A 19,537-nucleotide genomic window follows, 5' to 3' on the forward strand; every position below is an offset into this window, starting at 1 on the left:
TTTGTCTCGATTGTAACAGAATAATGTATTTTTACAATATTCTAAATATTTAAAACATAGAATGGACCCCTCCCCGTCCATTCTCGTGAGAACGCAACCAATATGTTTTTCGTCTCTCCGATTATAATTTGCAATCGAGATTGATGCAGCTTTTTCTGATCAGTTGTAAAATATAGATTTTTCAAGTCTATATTTGTAGCATAGATTCTTTTTAATAAAAAATTATTTTTTATTATTTTGGAAAAGGCGAGAGTTTATTACTTTCTAGAATTGTATAAAAATGTTCTCTCATGCATTTTACATTTTTGGAGTATTTTTCCACGCAAGGATTGCCTCCTAAGGCTATAGTCGTGGCGAAGGCGGCAGCAAAAATTCCACAACATATGCCATCAGGTTGTGTTTGAACCTTTTCAAAAATTATGTCACTCGAGCTTATTGTTGGATAACGAAGATGTATATAATTTTTCTCTTTAGCTACCAATTTATCGTATGTACAGCCAGGTATACTATCGTACACGCGAAGTTTGGGGTACCGTCAAAGAAAATACATCTCCAATGATTACTGCAATTCCCTCCAATTATTTGTAAGCTATTATCACTACGACTAGCTTTAATCATGTGAGGGTATTCTAAATAAAGCACACTTTGCGTTTCGAAATGAGAAGTTTCTCTTATGATACGCAAAAATAGATCCAACGATTCATCGTTTAATTGACTTGTCATACGCAAGACATTATCCTTTACCAAATAAAGAGGAGCAATTGTGTTTAACAGTTTCTCATTTCTTTTTATATCGTCTTCAGATATATCTCGCTCGTTACTAGAATAACTTGTGATAATGCAATCATCATCTTCCTCTTTATTCAGAGCAATATCAGCAGTATCAGTAATTTTTGCTTCTATTAACGAAACGTTCAGTTTGAATTGTTTGCTCTCTTGTGTGCCATTTTCGCTTTCTACTATATTTTGTTTCTTTGTTCGACTCATAATCACTATTTTTTTTTTGCTGCTTCTTCTTTAGCTTTTATAATATATCCTGGATTTCTGATTGGCATGTGCCTATTATGACGACTATCCAAGATTTCTGGAAGCATGCATTCCTTATAGAAACGTGTTAAGTAAGGTAGCATTTGATTTCTCCAAAAGATATTGTCTGCATCAATGCGCAATATTTTCATGCTTTGTGGAGTCCAAACAGCAAAAATACAATATTCTCGCCGTGTTATGTTCAACTGACCTTGAACTTGATAAAAATATCGATGATTTCTATTCATTTTGTGTGGATCTTTTTTATCAAAGATACCTTTCAAAGAAGGTAATGTCTCTACAGCTGTTTCTGCTGTCAAATGCTCAGCTGACAGAGGACATTTTATTTCCACTAGACCATTTTCGTCAATAATTCCATCAGGAGAAGCACCCAAGCACGGATTTTCAGTATCAATAAATAATCCGCAAAGTTTTATTTCTTTATCTAATTTTTCAGCCAATTCGTCTCTTGCTATTTTTTCGTTTTCGCGACCATATTTTAGGGCTGCGGTATCAATAAACGAAGGATATAAAATGGCTTTTAATGTTGCTGCGCAAGACGTTGTCGGTCTCAAACGACATACAGTTCCAAAATTGGATGCGGTCAACATTTCTCGTCTCAATGATAACCATAATTCCGAGTCACTTTGGTTTCTCGTATCGAATTCAATTTTCTTCCAGTTTCTCGCATTTTCGAACAACTTTTCTAAATGATTTTGCCGAAGTTGTTCAAATACATCAGATGGAAGATCTGGTTTTTGAGACTGCGGACCATAATAACGATCTGTTCCTGTCTCTCGTTTGAAATTTGTTTGCCTTCCTTGCACTTCTCGAGGTTCTCTGGTTTTCGCAATTTTTTTTTGTCGATTCTTTTCTACATTCTCAACAATAGATGGAACAGTTTTATCCATGCTCTTATGTAATTCTGTAAGGACTTGTTGCGTATTAAATTGCACAGCTGCTGCCGCAACTCTGGCATTGTAAGAGCCTCGTTTACCAAAATGAATACGCTTTCCACCAATTTCTTTGCAGATTATCGAATTAAACGATCCTGCAGGATTATTAGTTAAATTCAGCAATAAGCTGTCTGAATAACCGCTTAGATATGTGATAGCGCTTTCTATTTTTTTATACAGGCCATGTATTTTCAACAATGGAACATAATTTTTGTTCGTTTTATTATCATTCTCTTCGCATATACCGCGTGCTTCTCATCGCTTATGTTCGCCAAAAACATGGCTAGGAATGTTCAATATATCTTTCTGCAATTCCATAGCCTTACAATGTTGAGGTGTTTGTTGATCTTTTCTTCGTAGCTGGGCTGCTATTTCTACTTCTTTTCTGATGTTTTTCATGATGTTTTTCATGTTGTTTTTCATGTTTTCACAACATTTCGCAATTCTGTAAAGCCACGCTGCCTTTGAGTTTTTGGCTGAGTCATCTCTGTCACAGCTTTGAGCTTTTTACATAAATCGCGAAGTAAATGATTCGTGCATTCTATTTTTTTACTGTGACCATCTGTTCACTATATGGTCTGTTATCAATAACGGTCTGATAAACGCTACTGTCACCGTCGGCAATAACTGTTTTATAAATCAGCCCATGCATTTCGAGGCTACAATTAAAACCTTCCTCGATGGCATCGCTCTCCATCCTTGTGGAGCTTTCGTTGCGATTAAAATTTTTGTAGCATTTGTGAGTTTTTGATTTGATACCTTTTCGTTCTGCCATATCACATACTGCACAAAATTTATTGCGGACACCAACAAAGAGAATCTTTTTCGTACGGTAACCAATTATGGCTCCAATACCGGAAGGAGAATTGTAGGCATTGCCATACGATCTCTTCATCCAACTACCATCCGCTACAACTGTTATATACGGAATACCGTTTATAACTTCGTTTCTCTCAAGAGCGAGTTGTTTTTCAACTTCGCCAGCCTTTTTCATACTTTCTATGGCTGTTTTTTGAAAAGCATCGACTAACTTTTCTCTATTTTCTATGTACCTTGGCTCGGTCATACAAGGAATATTCATGGCTGTACACTGCTCATTCAGCTGAGCATAACCAATTCCTACTGTAACAGTTCCTGCTACAGCAGCTATATTAATGTCCATTATTTCCTGCTCTACGGATTCTGACCAGATGTTGGCTTCATAATTGCACATTTGGCACTTTAAGAACAACTGCGTCATTAACCCGCGGCGACGAGAATTAATGAGTTTCCAATCTTTAAATTGGCACTCTATCCCTCGCGCATGATTATCAAATGTTCTGTGGATTTCATTCCACAGAAAACCAATGTCGACAATGCGACGGCCTTCAGGCATGCTTTCCTGGATACGATTTGTATCCAGAGGGCCATTTTCTCTCTCTTTCTCTCTCCCTCTCCCCCCCTCTCCCTCTCTCTCTCCCTCTCCTTCCCCCTCTCATTCACTCTCTTTCTTCCCCTCTCTCTCCCTCCCTCTCTCCCCTCTCTCTCTCTCTCTTTCACACAGAAACATACACACACACACAAATATATAATTTTAATAAATTTTATATAATTTGCTACCAACATAACTTTATGTACTCAATCGAATAAATTTATAATCATTTAGAAAACTAATTTCTTATTTATTTTCGATTCCCTTCACTATGTATATATTAATTATAATAAATATCTATATAGGTCATATATATATATAAAATATGTGTTTGCTAGTATATTATATAGCAACAGTAAACAGATGGTATTTTACAATTATACATATAATAAAGATATAACAGCTGTTATTTTAATTTTTTACTCCAATGTTATATAATAACTGTTATAATATATGTTTGCTGGGGATATAAATAATGTATGAATAATATGAATAATAAATATTTCACATAAATCAATCGAAATCGATGAATATATCAGTTTTCAATATGTTTGCAATGTCGACTCGATATCAATTCGATGAGTCATTTCTCGTTGGGGCGGGAATGATATATTATAAAAGCTGAGAAAGCAGGCAGGAGGTAGAATTGACCACACTGGACTGGATAGACTAGTTCAACAACGGCTGCTGAAACGAATCGGTTACATACCGCCAGTGGAAGCAGAAAAAAGCATATTACGATTCTCAACGGGCTGGAGATATAGCAGTCTAAGGGCTCAAACAAAACACTCTCCAAAAAAGCCGGTGTGGTTCAGTTTCTAGGGTCGCAGGCATTGCCTGGCTTTTCCTGACGAGTCATTTCAAAGAAAGGTAATAAAGAAGCTATGAGTTCCTCAAGTATCGAAGACCCGCGCTTTCAAGATAACGCTTGGTATCGAATTGTCCATAAATTAATCACTGAGGCTGACATCGAGATCAACGGCTCACGTCTTTTTGATATCCGTGTAAAAAACCCTGATTTTTTTAAACGCGTGTTACAAGACGGTTCACTGGGTCTGGGTGAAAGTTATATGGATGGTTGGTGGGAATGCGACCGGTTGAATATTTTATTTCATCGCATCTTACACGCCGGATTACATAATAAACTTCATAATTTCAAGGATACTCTGTGCATCACCGTAATACGCCTGATCAATCTTCAGTCCCGCAAATGAACGTCGATTGTCGGCAAAAAGCATTACGATTTGGGTAATGACCTATTTACCCTGATGCTCGATCCCTACATGCAATACTCCTGCGGTTATTGGCATCATGTCACGACTCTCGAACAGGCTCAGCAGAACAAGCTACAGATGATTCGCCAGAAACTTCAGCTGCAACCTGGCATGATGCTGTTGGATATCGGCTGCGGCTGGGGCGGTCTGGCGCAATATGCGGCGAAAAATTATGGCATTAGGGTGCATGGTGTTACTATTTCTGCCGAGCAGCAAAAGCTAGCCCAGCAACGTTGCGAAAGGCTGGATGTCACCATTTTGCTGCAGGACTACTGCGATCTGGATTTGCAGTGTGATCGCATCGTTTCGGTCGGCATGTTTAAACATGTGGGGCCTAAAAATTACACCACCTATTTTGACGTGATTCATCGTAATATGAAACCTGACGGTCTGTTTTTACTGCGAACCATTGGCGCCAACAAAACCAGTATGGCTCTCGAGCCGTGGATCAACAAATATATTTTCCCCAACGGTTGCGCGCCCTCTGACCGGCATATCGCGGAAGCTAGCGAACCGCATTTTATTAGAAGACCAGTCATAATCCGCACCAAAGTTATGCCAGTCTTCCAATTTTATTAGAAGACTGGCATAACTTCGGTGCGGATTATGACCGTACCCTCATGGCCTGGCATGAACGCCTTATCGCCGCCTGGCCGCAGTTGCAGAAGCAACACACCGAACGCTTCTTCCGCATGTTCATCTACTATCTGAATTCCTGCGCTGGTGCTTTTCGCGCCCGCGACATTATTAATCACTGAGGCTGACATCGAGATCAACGGCTCACGTCCTTTTGATATCCGTGTAAAAAACCCTGAGTTTTTTAAACGCGTGTTACAAGATGGTTCACTGGGTCTCGGTGAAAGTTATATGGATGGTTGGTGGGAATGCGACCGGTTGGATATTTTATTCCACCGCATTTTACGCGCCGGATTACATAATAAACATCATAATTTCAAGGATACTCTGCGCATCGCCGTAATACGCCTGATCAATCTTCAGTCCCGCAAGCAAGCATCGATTGTTGGCAAAAACCATTACGATTTGGGTAACGACCTGTTTACCCTGATGCTCGATCCCTACATGCAATACTCCTGCGGTTATTGGCATCATGTCACGACTCTCGAACAGGCTCAGCAGAACAAGTTAGAGATGATTTGCCAGAAACTTCAGCTGCAACCTGGCATGACGCTGTTGGATATCGGCTGCGGCTGGGGCGGTCTGGCGCAATATGCGGCGAAAAATTATGGCATTAGGGTGCATGGTGTTACTATTTCTGCCGAGCAGCAAAAGCTAGCCCAGCAACGTTGCGAAGGGCTGGATGTCACCATTTTGCTGCAGGACTATCGCGATCTGGATTTGCAGTGTGATCGCATCGTTTCGGTCGGCATGTTTGAACATGTGGGGCCTAAAAATTACCCCACCTATTTTGACGTGATTTATCGTAATCTGAAGCCTGACGGTCTGTTTTTACTGCAAACCACTGGCGCCAACAAAACCAGTATGACTCTCGACCCGTGGATCAACAAATATATTTTCCCCAACGGTTGCGCGCCCTCTGTCCAGCATATCGCGGAAGCCAGCGAACCGCATTTTGTTATGGAAGACTGGCATAATTTTGGTGCGGATTATGACCGTACCCTCATGGCCTGGCATGAACGCCTTATCGCCGCCTGGCCGCAGTTGCAGAAGCAACACACCGAACGCTTCTTCCGCATGTTCATCTACTATCTGAATTCCTGCGCTGGTGCTTTTCGCGCCCGCGACATTCAGTTGTGGCAGGTGCTGGGATTTGAACCAAGTCGGTGATACGGTGAACACGTGCTGCCTGGTGAGTCTTGAACTGAATTAGTGCGAGAACAGTTTTTGGAGCCCATCTCAACTTTTTAGTAACATTTATAGTGCTGCATGTTATACTGCTCGAATCTGACTGTGAACTATCATCTCTTACTTTATTTATTTATTGTTTGCGTGCTTTTGCGCTTCTGTGGTGCGTAGTAACTCGCCATTGCCGCCGGCCGGTTTTCCGGCCAGGCGATTTTTCCTGCTGTTATGCCGACCCAGGACCCTAAGGAGGATCCTTCGCTTAAACCAAAGCTTTTAGCAACTGCTTCTTTAGTAATTAATAACGTGCACGATATTTTAAATTAAAAGTCCATTAAATTTAATATTCCTAATAAGCGCAAGTAAATGGAAAGGAATTTGCCTTCTTCGGTAGGTGGTAGCGACGGGATGGGGGAGGCGGATGACTCGAGCTCAGGTAAACATGTTTGTGACTCTTTTGTTAATAGAAGTGAATTTGACCTTTCGTCTCTTTCGAATACAAATAAGTATGATAGAACCTCGCAGGGCCCCTTCGATGTTATTATCCAATCTTCGGAAAATTCCACGTCTTCAATCGACCCTATCGCGGTTGGTGAGAGGCGGCAAACAGCTTAATCTCTAATCCCATCCTTAAAACAAAAAGATACAATGCCTATATTCCTCTTTCCAGAACAACAAGGAAGGGCATTATTCGTAATGTTCCTTTTGTTGGATTTCCCGCTCTCATTTGCGCCTACGTTTAGCCCTATCACGCGAGGCTACCATATATTGTTCTCAAGTTAGCAGCAATGCAAGTTTTTATGTTGGTAACCCTGAAAGTGCCGGTTCCCGGCCATTCTCAATAAAGTGATCTCACAATCGAAACGACGTGCGATTGAATCTTTATTCCTCACCTGTTGGAAATACGGCACAAGTCGTAACACCCCTCGATTTGCCCGACGAGGAGATTCGCAGGGGCATTGACAGTGGTGTTGTGGTCACCTCCGTAAAAAGGCTCAACAGAAGACGAAGGAGCACGGACGTTTCGCTGTCCTCCTTCTCTGATGGTCAGGAGTCTACATTGATACCTTAATAAAGTATTTTTTCATTAAGTACTTTTTGAGTTATTTTATATATTAATCTGACATATTTTGATAGAAAAAAAAAAATATATCGTAAAATATTTAGTTCTCGATAATCTTACTGTAATATTTTTATGTACAGAATAATGAGACAAATCAATCCACGTCGTCCTCGACCGGCACGACTCACTCCCCCCGAACGGACTACCGCCGGGGGAGGTGGGACCGTGTGCGCCGCCGCGACTACCACCCAAGCGGCGGCCCCACAGGCCGCAACAGCCACCCGAGCGGCCCTGCCCGCCACGACCACCACGGCTTGGGCAACCAGGGCGCCACCACCGCCCGTGAGAGTCACCCTGGATGACGGACATACGGTGGTGGTGCCCTGGCACTGCGCGAACATCACGCGCAAATATCGGGCCACCACCCCAACCGGCGGTTGGCTTCCCGGTTGCTGGGACGGCGCCTCCTGCTAGTTGATAAGTCTGTACCGCTTTATACCGTGAGACCGTTTTGTATATACCGCGATTTGTTTGTACCGTAAGACCGCTTTGGTCTCCGCGTCCTAAGGGACTCTAGCACCGTTGTATATACCGCGACCTGTTTGTACCGTAAGACCGCTTTGGTCTCCGCGTCCTAAGGGACTCTAGCACCGTTGTATATATCGCGACCTGTTTATATCATAAGACCGCTTTGGTCTCCGCGCTCTAATAGACTCTAGTATCGCCTTGTATATACCGCGACCTGTTTAGACCGTAAGACCGCACTGTATATACCGCGCATTATAATTGTAGAGCCATATTACGATTTCCGTCAGTGTCGCGCCGACTCCACCTGTACACACGGCCTTGAGACTACACGAGCGTGCTAGCCCTTTTGAGGGTAGGCCGCCGAAAGTGTCCCCCGTCCTTTTAAGGATAAGGTAGTCAGGCCGTTGGAACTACGAACGAAGGCCACGCGACACCCGTAGCATTTAAGATCTGTTCTGTTCCGCTTAGAATAACCATAGTTGCTTGCATGCGAACCTCGCGAACGCAGAACACGTCCGCATAAGCCACGCTCGCTTCCCGAGCTCCCGCGCACCAGCCACGCGCGAAACTCTGTACGCGAATGTCTGTACGCACCACCCTTGCAGGACGCATCGTGAGCTAAAAAAAGATCAAAAATTTGTTTACGATTTTGTCAAAAAACGGGAAACTACCAAACTTTTTTAATGTGATACCAAACATTACCAATCAACCACCAATCGATTGATAAAAAGAAAATTCCCAAAAGTCAAAGTGGGGGGGCTAACTTTGGGGAGGTCTCGCAGTCTCGCTCTCCTACAATTCTCTCCCACCGCATAGCCGATTAGAAAGAGAAAGAGATCCTACTGCTATCGCTCTCTCTTTCTAATGTTTAAGACAGTCTTTTGCAGGGATGCGCAGTCTATTTCTATAAGTCTATGACTACGTTTACACGTCACCCCTAATCGGGTTTAATAACATCCGTATTTCGAAAGCTGGCCAATCACAGTCATTCCATTTTTCAGAGAAATAGCTGTGATTGGTCAGTTTTACAACTACGGATGTTATTAAACCCGATTAAGGGTGCCGTGTAACAGAGCTCTATGGTATAAACGTAGTCAACGATTCGTTCCCTGAGGTAAGGGGGGTACATAGAAGTACACAATGAAGAAAGCATTTTCAGGCCGTATTTCGGCCGTAAGCGATACGTTAGAGGAACAAGGATAGCACGCGATTGTCGCTCCTTGTCTGATATTATCTCCCAACAATCGCATCCGTGTGCTCAACGTGTCGGTGTGTGCCTTCACGGACGCTACACACATACGCAATGAAAGAGAGACAAAGACAGCAGGCGGCTTAAAATGGATGTACGTGACGCTAGTGTACGACCTAGAAAAAGCGTCACACGAAAAACGGCAGCGTGGCGACTCTCATTCTTCTCTCTGATCCCAGGGACGCCGAGAGCTAGGCTTGGAACATATATAAATGGAAGGGGAATGCCTTTGTTTCCCGATAGAAAAACATGTCGGAAGGAAGTAAGAAAGAAAATCATAGTTGCCTCTCTCTTTTGAGCAAAGTAACTCACAAGAGAGAGGCAACTACGATTTCTTTCTCACTGTCTTCGACACTTTTCAGCCTGCTATTCCCCTTCCATTTATATATGTTCTAAGGAGCTAGGACTGATCTGGTGGATTCTAGGGGAATGACGTTAGGCACGGAACTAACCTTTACTAGAGTAATTTTACTGGATGTTAATCCTAGGGATATGAGCATGCGCAATTAAATATATTCAATTTCGAGGGTCTTCAGGGTTTTCAAGCAGAGCAATTAGTTGATCTATATCCAAATTGCCGTCTATAAAATCGATAATAAGTCTAGCGATTAAAGTTAAGATTTGATCGCGCATGCGACTTACTATGGCTTGAACTTGCTCATTAGTATATAAAAGTTCATTATCCGAAAATTAATGGAACATCTTGCATTGCTGATTAATTATGAATCTAAATATCTAGCGTATTCATCTATTTTTAAGTGTTCTTTAGGCAATTGGTCTTTTAACTGAGAAATCAGGTCCCGGGGAGTCGTTTGATTTTCGTTGCGACAACTTTGTAACGGTTCACCTTTCCCGTATGCCGCGGATCAAGGCTCGCCGATGCCAGGATTTGGGAGAAGGGGAAAACTCCAACTTACTGTGCCTCCGTATAAGCGGTTTAAATAATTAGGTTTATTCAAGCGGTTATTACAAAAAATAGGTTAACCCTGAAAGCATGCGAAGCAGCATGCGGGAACGGTGCGTACAGAGTTTCGCGCGTGAGCGAGGAGCTCGGGAGGCGAGCGTGGCTCAAGCGGCCGTGTTCTGAAATCGCGGTGTTCGCATGCAAATAATCTATTACTAATCTTTGGGGTACAGTACAGATCTTAAACTCTACGGGGTGTCGCGTGGCCTTCAACGTTATTCCAACTGCCGGACTGCCTTATCCTTAAAAGGACGGGGCGTCGGCGTTCTCGGCGTTCTATCCTGAAAAGGACTGACGCTCCTTAGTGATTTGAAGGCCGTGCGCGAAGTTGAAATCGGCGCGTGGTCTTTTAACTGAGAAATCAGGTCCCGGGGAGTTGTTTGATTTTCGTCGCGACAACTTTCTTTAGAATGATTTATATTTTGATACAATTCGTTTAGTAATATGAATTCCGATGTATAAGTGAAAAGACCGGTAGGATCGCTTATGCAAGGAGCGTTAGTAATTGAATTGCTTTCGAGAGGTTCCGTTGATGTTTTTCTTTGAAAATCTTCTTGACTGTCTTTTTGAGGTTTATGAGAATATTTTAACAGATTTATAGTATCTGGAGACAAAGAGACCTTTTCACAAGATATTACTCGAGGTTTATTTTTACTATGTAATCGGTTAAGCCGAGACAACTCGGAGGAAAAGCGTGCAGCACGCGTTTTTACACCGGCTCTATGATTCCGTTTTTTCCTGAGAGCAAGCCTGTGTTCCGGGTTAACCATTTGCAAGGGGGCGTATTAATTATTTGGGGAAAATCTTAGATTAATATAACTCTAGGTATTGTGTTAATTGTAGTATAGTGAAAGTTAGAGAAATAATATTTTAAGAGGGAGAATTATGATAGTGGCAAAAATGAGAGAAGTGTTGATTAAAGGAACGTTTGTTGATTATGGGTAAAGGTCTATTATTAACATCAATACTAGATCTTACTGGTTTCGTACAATCCTAGATTTTAATTCAAAGGGGAGGTCTAAGGTATGAGAAAAATGCCGATCGAGGGCATACTTCGATGCTCGATAACGATGGAATTATCATTATAATGTCTAATTAACTCTACAGTTAGAATGCGCGGTATATACAGTGCGGGCTTACGATATGATCAGGTCGCGGTATATACAAGGCGGTACTAGAATCAGGTCGCGGAGACCAGAGTGGTCTTACTGGATACGGTATATGTACAACGGTATTACAATATAGCAGGTCGCGGTATATGTACAAAGCGAGGTGCGCCGTTTCAGCAACCGGGCAGCCCGGCCTAATTACCGGAAGCCAGTAGCCTGGTATAACGCGAGAGTCGGTTCAGGATCCGAAGAGTTGTTCGTGACAGGAATTGGGATCGGGAACTGGTAACGCTACGCTCGCCGGAGCGCCTTATATACCGGCGGCCGGCCTCTCACTCACGCGAGTCGGCGCGTGGTGAGGCGGCCCCACGGTGGGGCCGAGACACGGGTGTGGAAGTTTAGGGGCGCCATAGGCGCCAAGCCTCAGAGTTGCGGGCGGCTGGGCGGCCCGCGAGGCTGGTAACGTATCGTTACAAAGATAAGGGAAGGCGTTAATCAAAGGCTCACTATGAGCTCGATAGACGATAGTCGTCAAGGGCACAATGTGCTCGACAACGATGGAAATTCGGGAAAAGGGTGGAGTGTCACCAGGGCAATAAAGCTCGGCAACCGGGTTTCAAGAGTTGGCGTCAATCAAGGGCTCACTATGAGCTCGATAGACGATGGCCGTCAAGGGCACAATGTGCTCGACGGACGATGGAATCGTATAGGGAGATGATGGGAGAGTGTCGATCCGGGCAAAACAATGCTCGACAACGATAGAAATTCGGGAAAAGGGTAGAGTGTCACCAGGACAATAAAGCTCGGCAACCGGGTTTTAAGGGTTGGACCACGTCCGAGTGACAACAGCAGAATAGCCGCTAAGCAAAATCTAAATTTGTCTAGTATTAATAATAATAATAGTAAGAATAATAGGGATGTTTGAAGTGATTGCAGGAAGATAGAATGTGGATTATTAAAGTTGACTGACTAGGAAACTGTCAGCAACGTGCAAATGCTTGACAGGGATTTCTTTTATTATTAAAAGTAACGGAATAGGAACTGAGGTAGTGGTTTGGGGCAAATGGGCTGTCAGTCAATTGTTGAAATAAACTTGAGAATATAAGGGGTGTTAGTAATTGCAGGTACTTACTACGTTGTAGCAAGTACCCAGATAGCCAAGTCTGTCGAAAGCAAATCATGCCAAGTGAATATTACTGTATAATGCAAAACAAGTATAGCGTTGGAATGATCGGCGGGACTGACGACTGACGGTACTACTACTGATACTACCGGTACTACTACTGGCTTGACGGTGAAAATCTACATCTTATATACTATTGAGAACCAAGAGCGTTGCGAGCCGTGTGCAGATCATTCTGAGAATTTAGTTTACGTTCTGGAAATTCATTACGGTGAAGGTTTTCTATGGAAATCTATGTCGAAATATTTCTAAGTATTGCCCATCGATTAGCGGTAAATCTTTATCGATTGTTTATGTCTTGGCGTCTTCGCCGCGGATCTATTGGAGCCGCCATGGATCTGCACACCTGCTTATCGCTCGCAGTTATAATTAAATTTTGAATAATATTGAAGTTTGATAATTATTAGCAAGGAATGAAAAAAAATATTTTAACAAGTTATTATTGCGCGCATTTTACGATTCCATAAAGAGTGGTGCGCGTATTCTTTATTTTATTTATTTTAATCTTATTCTTCGTGTTTACGCAAAAATATTTATCATATATTTATGTATATAGTTAATTAGAATCTTAAAGATGAAGTGCTAGTATCGCTGGTTATATTAAAGCTCAATCGCGGGCCCATTCTTAAAGTAATCGCTAGTCGGTTCTAGAAAGTTACTACTGCGCAGCTGCCTAGTTCTAAGTAAAGCCTTCTGATTGGTCGGTCCAAGGAATCTTTAATTCCTTGCGCAATCGAATATTACTACTAAAGGAACTAAAATATAGTTAATTTCTACGTTAAATAACCATATGGAACTAGAACGATAAGCAATTAGTAAAATTGATTAATAATGGAAATAAGGGCAAATGGTTAAATAATTATTCTATATTTCATAGGCATAATGCAGAAATAGATGCGGTACTTAATTATTAGTTGAAATATGGTTTTAAAAAATGACGGGACGTCACACGATAGACAAACGCGTGCTCGCTGTAGAGAGAGAGGTACTATATGGGAGGCCTATTTTGTCTCTTTTCCTAGCATCTCATTGGTGATTTTGTTCCCCTCCATATAGAAAATCACCAATGAGAAGCTAGGAAAAGAGACAAACATAGGCCTCCCATATAGTACCTCTTTTTTCTACAGCAAGCGCACGTTTGTCTATCTCACAATGCTCAATCCAGTCTATATATCTATGCTTAAAACGATGTGAAAATTACAAAAGTCAGTAAATTCACTAGAGTATCTACGATTTCATTTGTCGAAATCTAATAAATCTGTTCACTTTTGTAATTTTCACTTCGATTCATAGATACACAATCGACTCTCAGATTTATTAGATTTCGACAAATGAAATTGTAGATACTTTAATGAATTTCCTCACTTTTGTAATTTTTACTTCATTTCAAAAACCGCAATAGGCCCCCAGAATCGATACCCAGAGAGCCTATTACAGTTCTTGAAACAAAGTGAAAAGTACAAAACTGAACAGATTTATTAGATTTTGACAAATGAAATTGTAGATACTCTAGTGAATTTCCTCACTTTTGTAATTTTCACATTGTTTCAAAAATCGTAATAGGCCCCAACAACAAAGGAAGCAGGATTTCTTCACCTCCATAGGTAGAATTTTTGAACGCTCTTCTAGTAATATAATAAATATATGGCCTAGTTTACGCCGATATACTTTAATACGTACTATGTACCACATTGGCCAATCATAATCATTCCATTAAAGAATGGAACGGCTGTGATTGGACAGTATAGTATTTAATACGTATTAAAGTATATCAGTGTAAACTAGGCTATGACAAATATATACCGCGCATTCGTAGTAGCGTAAAGCCCGTATCAGATGCATTGAAGATTGAGATTGAAGATTGAAATTTGACCAATCAGAAAATTTTAGTTCCTTTTGTTCTGATTAGTCAAACTCCAATTTTTAATCTTTAATTTCAGTTTTCAATTCTCTACAAAGATATTCTGCATTGGCATATGCATTCCCTAGTATTGCAATTTTCTGTTTTTTATTTCTATCGCTATCGCTATCGCCTAGCATTGTGCAAGGTCCTTAAGATATTAGAAACCAATCACAGAGCCATATTAGCATTTTAATAGCGTTTTCGAATGAACAGAGGTTAACTCAACCCGGTTCAATTAATCACTATATTTTACTATGAATTCAAGCCTTTTATTGGCAGAGACAATGCAATGACGTTATTAATCGCTCTGAGGCCGGATTCATACCTTGGCAGAAAAGCAGAAAAGCAGAAGCCAATCAGAACTCGTGCTTGAAAAGCAGAAGCCAATCAGAACTCGCGCTGAAAATAAGCAGTACATTCTGCTTTTTTAGCGCGAGTTATGATTGGCCTCTGCTTTTCTGCTTTCTGCTTTTCTGCCAAGGTGTGAATCCGGCCTGAGAGCGATTAAACCTGCTACATTCGAAAACGCTATAAGATATTACTTAAGACGGTCTTGAAATAAGAATCGACTATGAATACGGGCCTATGTTATTGGCTCTCGAGGCCTTTCGCAATGCAACATGGTTTGTTCAAAAGTATACATACCCAGTGACAGAGAGAAGCCTGAGAGAGGCAATGCCGGCGATTTTCGTGGGACGCTTTTTCTAGGCCGTAGAGCATCGCTGTACATCCACTTTTAGGAATTGGAAACACTTACCCACATCCACTATTCGGTACTGTCGGTCAAATCTCCATATGGTTCATGTCCGTGCTACATCCACTTTTCGATACTGTCGGTCATTTGGTTCATATCCGTGCTACATCCACTTTTCGATCTTTTCGATAGTGGTAGTACACTGATCGCTTGACAAAGAGGGATGATTGCGCCGTCTTTGTCTCTCTTTCATCGCGTATGTGTGTAGTATCCGTGAAGGCACAAACACCGATACGTTGAGCACACGGATGCGATCGTTAATATAGAAGATATTATTAAAAAAAAATAAATAAAATTAGAATAATATTAAAGAAAAATAAATAAAATAAATTAAATAAATTAAAAATAAATTAAAATAAATTAAAAAAAAATAAATAAAACAATTGACTAAGAGTTATGTATAATACAGTTGCATTAATAATAAAATCAATGTTTCAGAAAATTCCTCATCTATGACCCCTATTTACAATAGCTAAGGAAATAAGAATGTTAATAGCACAAGCGACATAAACCTGGTTGTTGCAATTCAAATATTTCTTGTTTATGAAAACGTTGCAATTCAAATATTTCTTGTTTATGAAAACGAAACTGTAATATTAAAATGAAACGAATATATACTAAAAAGAAGAAGAAAGAGGAGATATTATGTTGTAAAAACCGATTGTAATTTGAGTATATAAATAATTACTTGATTACAAGCTTGATTATAAGCGTGCTATTTTTGTTTATTAAATGTTCTTTACGTATCTGTATGATGTGTGAATTTATTTTTCTACATACTTTTTACAAGTAAATATTAAATTAATAATATGAATTATATATATATGAATTATAAGTTTTTCTGCATTAATAGAAAAACTGATTTTGCATAATATAATTACTCAGAATAATTAAAAATAACTAAACAAATTATAAATTACAATATAAAATTTTCATTCTTATTTTTATTGTATAAAATAGAATTTTTAAATCAATGAAGTGGGAAAACTGACAGATAAGAACCAAGGCGCGGTACATTTTTAATGCACATTAATTAATAGAATTTAACAATAATAAGTTCGCTCACCGATATTCGCGCCTTGGATCTTATCTGCCAGTTTTCTCACTTGATTGTTCTTACCCTGAGCCTATTGCTACTATTATTATGAAACTATTGTTATGAAATTTTTAAATATTAAAACTGTAAAGTGTAGACTATTAATATATTATGCCACACGCGCGTTTTTAATCAAAATATGGAAAGCTTAAATAATCGCAAAGGTATAGCCAAATGCTCGATGTTAATTTATATTCTGCTTTTTCATCTTTCTTCATACATTTGTAAATAATTTTCTTTATTATAAGCTCACACATGTACGTACAAATAACACACACATATATATATATATATATATATATATATATATATATATATATATATATTTGCGCGAATGTCAGCATGTATATGTTTGGATAATTAAATAAAGATTCATATAATTATAATAGATATTAATTACATTTTATTATAAATCAATGGTAGGAAATTAATTATAACAATCATTAATATCATAAATTAGTAGAACGGGTGTTATCAAAAATTTTTCATTAATATTTCTTTCTTTTTTTTCTAAATCATTATATTTGACCCAAGTTTGTCCTACTCTTAAACACTTATAGCTGTATTATTATATAATGACACTTATAGCTGTATAGTGTCCGATTGTTTGTATGCCCCTTGTCAAAATGGGCTTTTTGAATATAACAACGCCGAGTAATTTATATATTACACAATTCAATGGATTTTTAAACGATTTATTGATGTCGTTTAATTTAATTTGCAAGAAAACGTCTGTTAATGAGAAGATTTCAAAAATGACAATATCTCCTGAAAAATAAATAAGTTCAAAATAAAGGTAAGTGTTCTATAAAAAATATTAGCGGAAGAAATGCTATAAGTGTCAAAACGTGGATATCAGAATGTACAAAACTTTTTTATTATAAAAAAAGAAAACAAACTAAAAATTTTGGTCCAATTTCAAATTTTCCTCAGTTTAGCAATATTGCAACTGATGCAATATTTGGTGTTCCAACATCCGCGTTTTGATTTTTTCTTCTACTAATAATTTTTGTTTCAAAGCAATATATTATTTTATTGTAGTTTTATAACCAATTGTTTAATGTTTACTAATGTTTAACAATTCAAATTACTTGCCTGTTTTAGATAGCGTTGTTGTTTCAATCCCAGGACAATTTTTTGAACAACAAGGATGTTCACGTTCTAGATAAACACTCTGTTTTATAATTTCATCAAAATTATTAGCAATTGATGCTTCCTTGATTTTTAATTCATCTATCGGAATTACAGACAACTTCTTGTATCGTGGCGGACAACCAGAATTGCAACGAGACGTCTCTTCAAAACTTGGAACATTTTTTAATAGAATACTTGCTAGATAACCTACATTTGTCTCGCAATTCACATATTTGCAATCACCAACATCAGAAATCGGAAATATTTCCAAAAGTATCTGCGCGCGTAATTTATACGAAGGCAGATTAATTCCATTATTTATAGAGTTAATAATTAATTTAAAAAATAAATCTGTTTCTGCTATTTTGTTCATATATATTTGCATATTATTTAAATCATGTCCTGCAGCTAATAATATTTGAAATATACTGTCGAATGCGCAAGTATTAGTGATAGTATAATTGTCATCTTTTATATTTAAAGATTTTAAAGATAGATTATTACCGTTTTTTAAAATAGGTATTTTTACTGCTTTTTTACATGTCAACGAATCTATTAATTTATGTTGACTTTTACCGAGATATAATGCTTTAGTTTTATGTGGTTTTGCTGTTTCTAAACCACGCCAATTTTCCACTTCACGACTTGCCAAAATATTTTTTACATTTTTTATATTTTTGCACATCATGCATATACGACGTTGGCCGTAACCTTCTTCATCGTCGCCAAATGGTAAAGAACATTGAGGCAATGCATGAACATATTTTTCACATAAACAACAAATATGCGCATTTGTTGGTTGATCGTTATTCTGGCATGCAGGACATGAATTATTTGTATCTGATAAATGATTATTAATTGTAGACTCTTTTAAAGATGTATTAATTGTTGCTACATGGAATTCATCGTCCGTAGATGGATTCTGATTATGTGCATTAACAATTTTCATGACACCATGTAAATAATTAACATGTTTTTGAATAAATGAATCAATGCGCAATAGTGGACAATTTTTTAACAGTAAAGATTTTATTTTATTAAATTCACTTTCGACGGATGTACTAGAAGCAGGTATGCGACCATAACCAAATGTATCTGTGTAAATATTTGTCCAAAGAGGTAATAATCTAATATCAACCATAAGACGATCAACTAATTGTGGAAAATAAAGTGGATTAATTCTATTACCTTCGTTTGAAGTAATCGACGATGTAACATTATTTAAAATTTGCTTACCCCACATGGTCCACGAGTTTTCAAATAGATTATGAAAGCTATCTATATCAGTCATATTTTCTATTTCTAATATAACACTATTGTTATTACTATCAGTTTCAAAATTTTCTGTTTGTAACTCATTAATATTAGTCATTAAATTTATTAATTTAGTACGTGCTTTATCACATTGCGTAAGATTACCAGTTTATAAATTTCCATCGGTTTCTGATAATGCTGTTACAAAAAAGGATTGTATTATTTCTTTTGCATTTATAATATTTCTACATAGTATTAACTGGCCAATCGCACCAAGATAAAACATTTTTACTCTCTTATTTAATGATTTTAAAAAATTTGAATATTTTTTTATAAAATGTGCCACATCTATTCTTATATAACATTTAGGTAAACTAGAATTTTTACATGCATCCGCGTAATCTTCGATATTAGAGTAACCTGTAAACGCACGAATAATTGCAATTAATAGTGCTCTTGATGAATCGCATACCACTTTGGGAACCGGTGCACCAGAGCGTAACCATTCTGCCAACCAAAAATGAATTGAGTTTGCATTATGACTTTCACTTATCATTTGACAAACTGAAAATTGTCCACTTTTGCAATTGATGACACAATGATATTAAAAAATATGTTTTGATATTGATCCATCCACCTTACATAAGTGTTTAATAATACTGCCGGTTGCATCGGTAGATATACATGCATCGTTTTCAACGGCGTATTTTTTGTAAACATTTAATTGATGATTGCTCCAGTAATGCACAAAAACGGGATCTAATCCAATGTTATGGATTATATTCTGCAATGATGATGATTTTAAAATAACT

The 19,537-nt window shown here is 38.6% G+C and overlaps 1 protein-coding gene across 1 annotated transcript; it reads left to right on the forward strand.

Moving 5' to 3' along the window:
• Positions 1-5,287: 5,287 nt before the first annotated feature.
• LOC115233246 (cyclopropane-fatty-acyl-phospholipid synthase-like) lies at positions 5,288-8,025 on the forward strand. The gene is made up of 3 exons (XM_029803555.1): positions 5,288-5,390; positions 5,506-6,469; positions 7,692-8,025. The coding sequence occupies exons 1-3, from the start codon at positions 5,288-5,290 to the stop codon at positions 8,023-8,025; spliced, it is 1,401 nt and encodes a 466-aa protein (XP_029659415.1).
• The last annotated feature ends 11,512 nt before the right edge of the window (positions 8,026-19,537 follow it).

Source organism: Formica exsecta, unplaced genomic scaffold, assembly GCF_003651465.1.
Source record: "Formica exsecta isolate Colony F162 unplaced genomic scaffold, ASM365146v1 scaffold167, whole genome shotgun sequence".
NCBI classification, from domain to species: Eukaryota; Metazoa; Arthropoda; class Insecta; order Hymenoptera; family Formicidae; genus Formica; species Formica exsecta.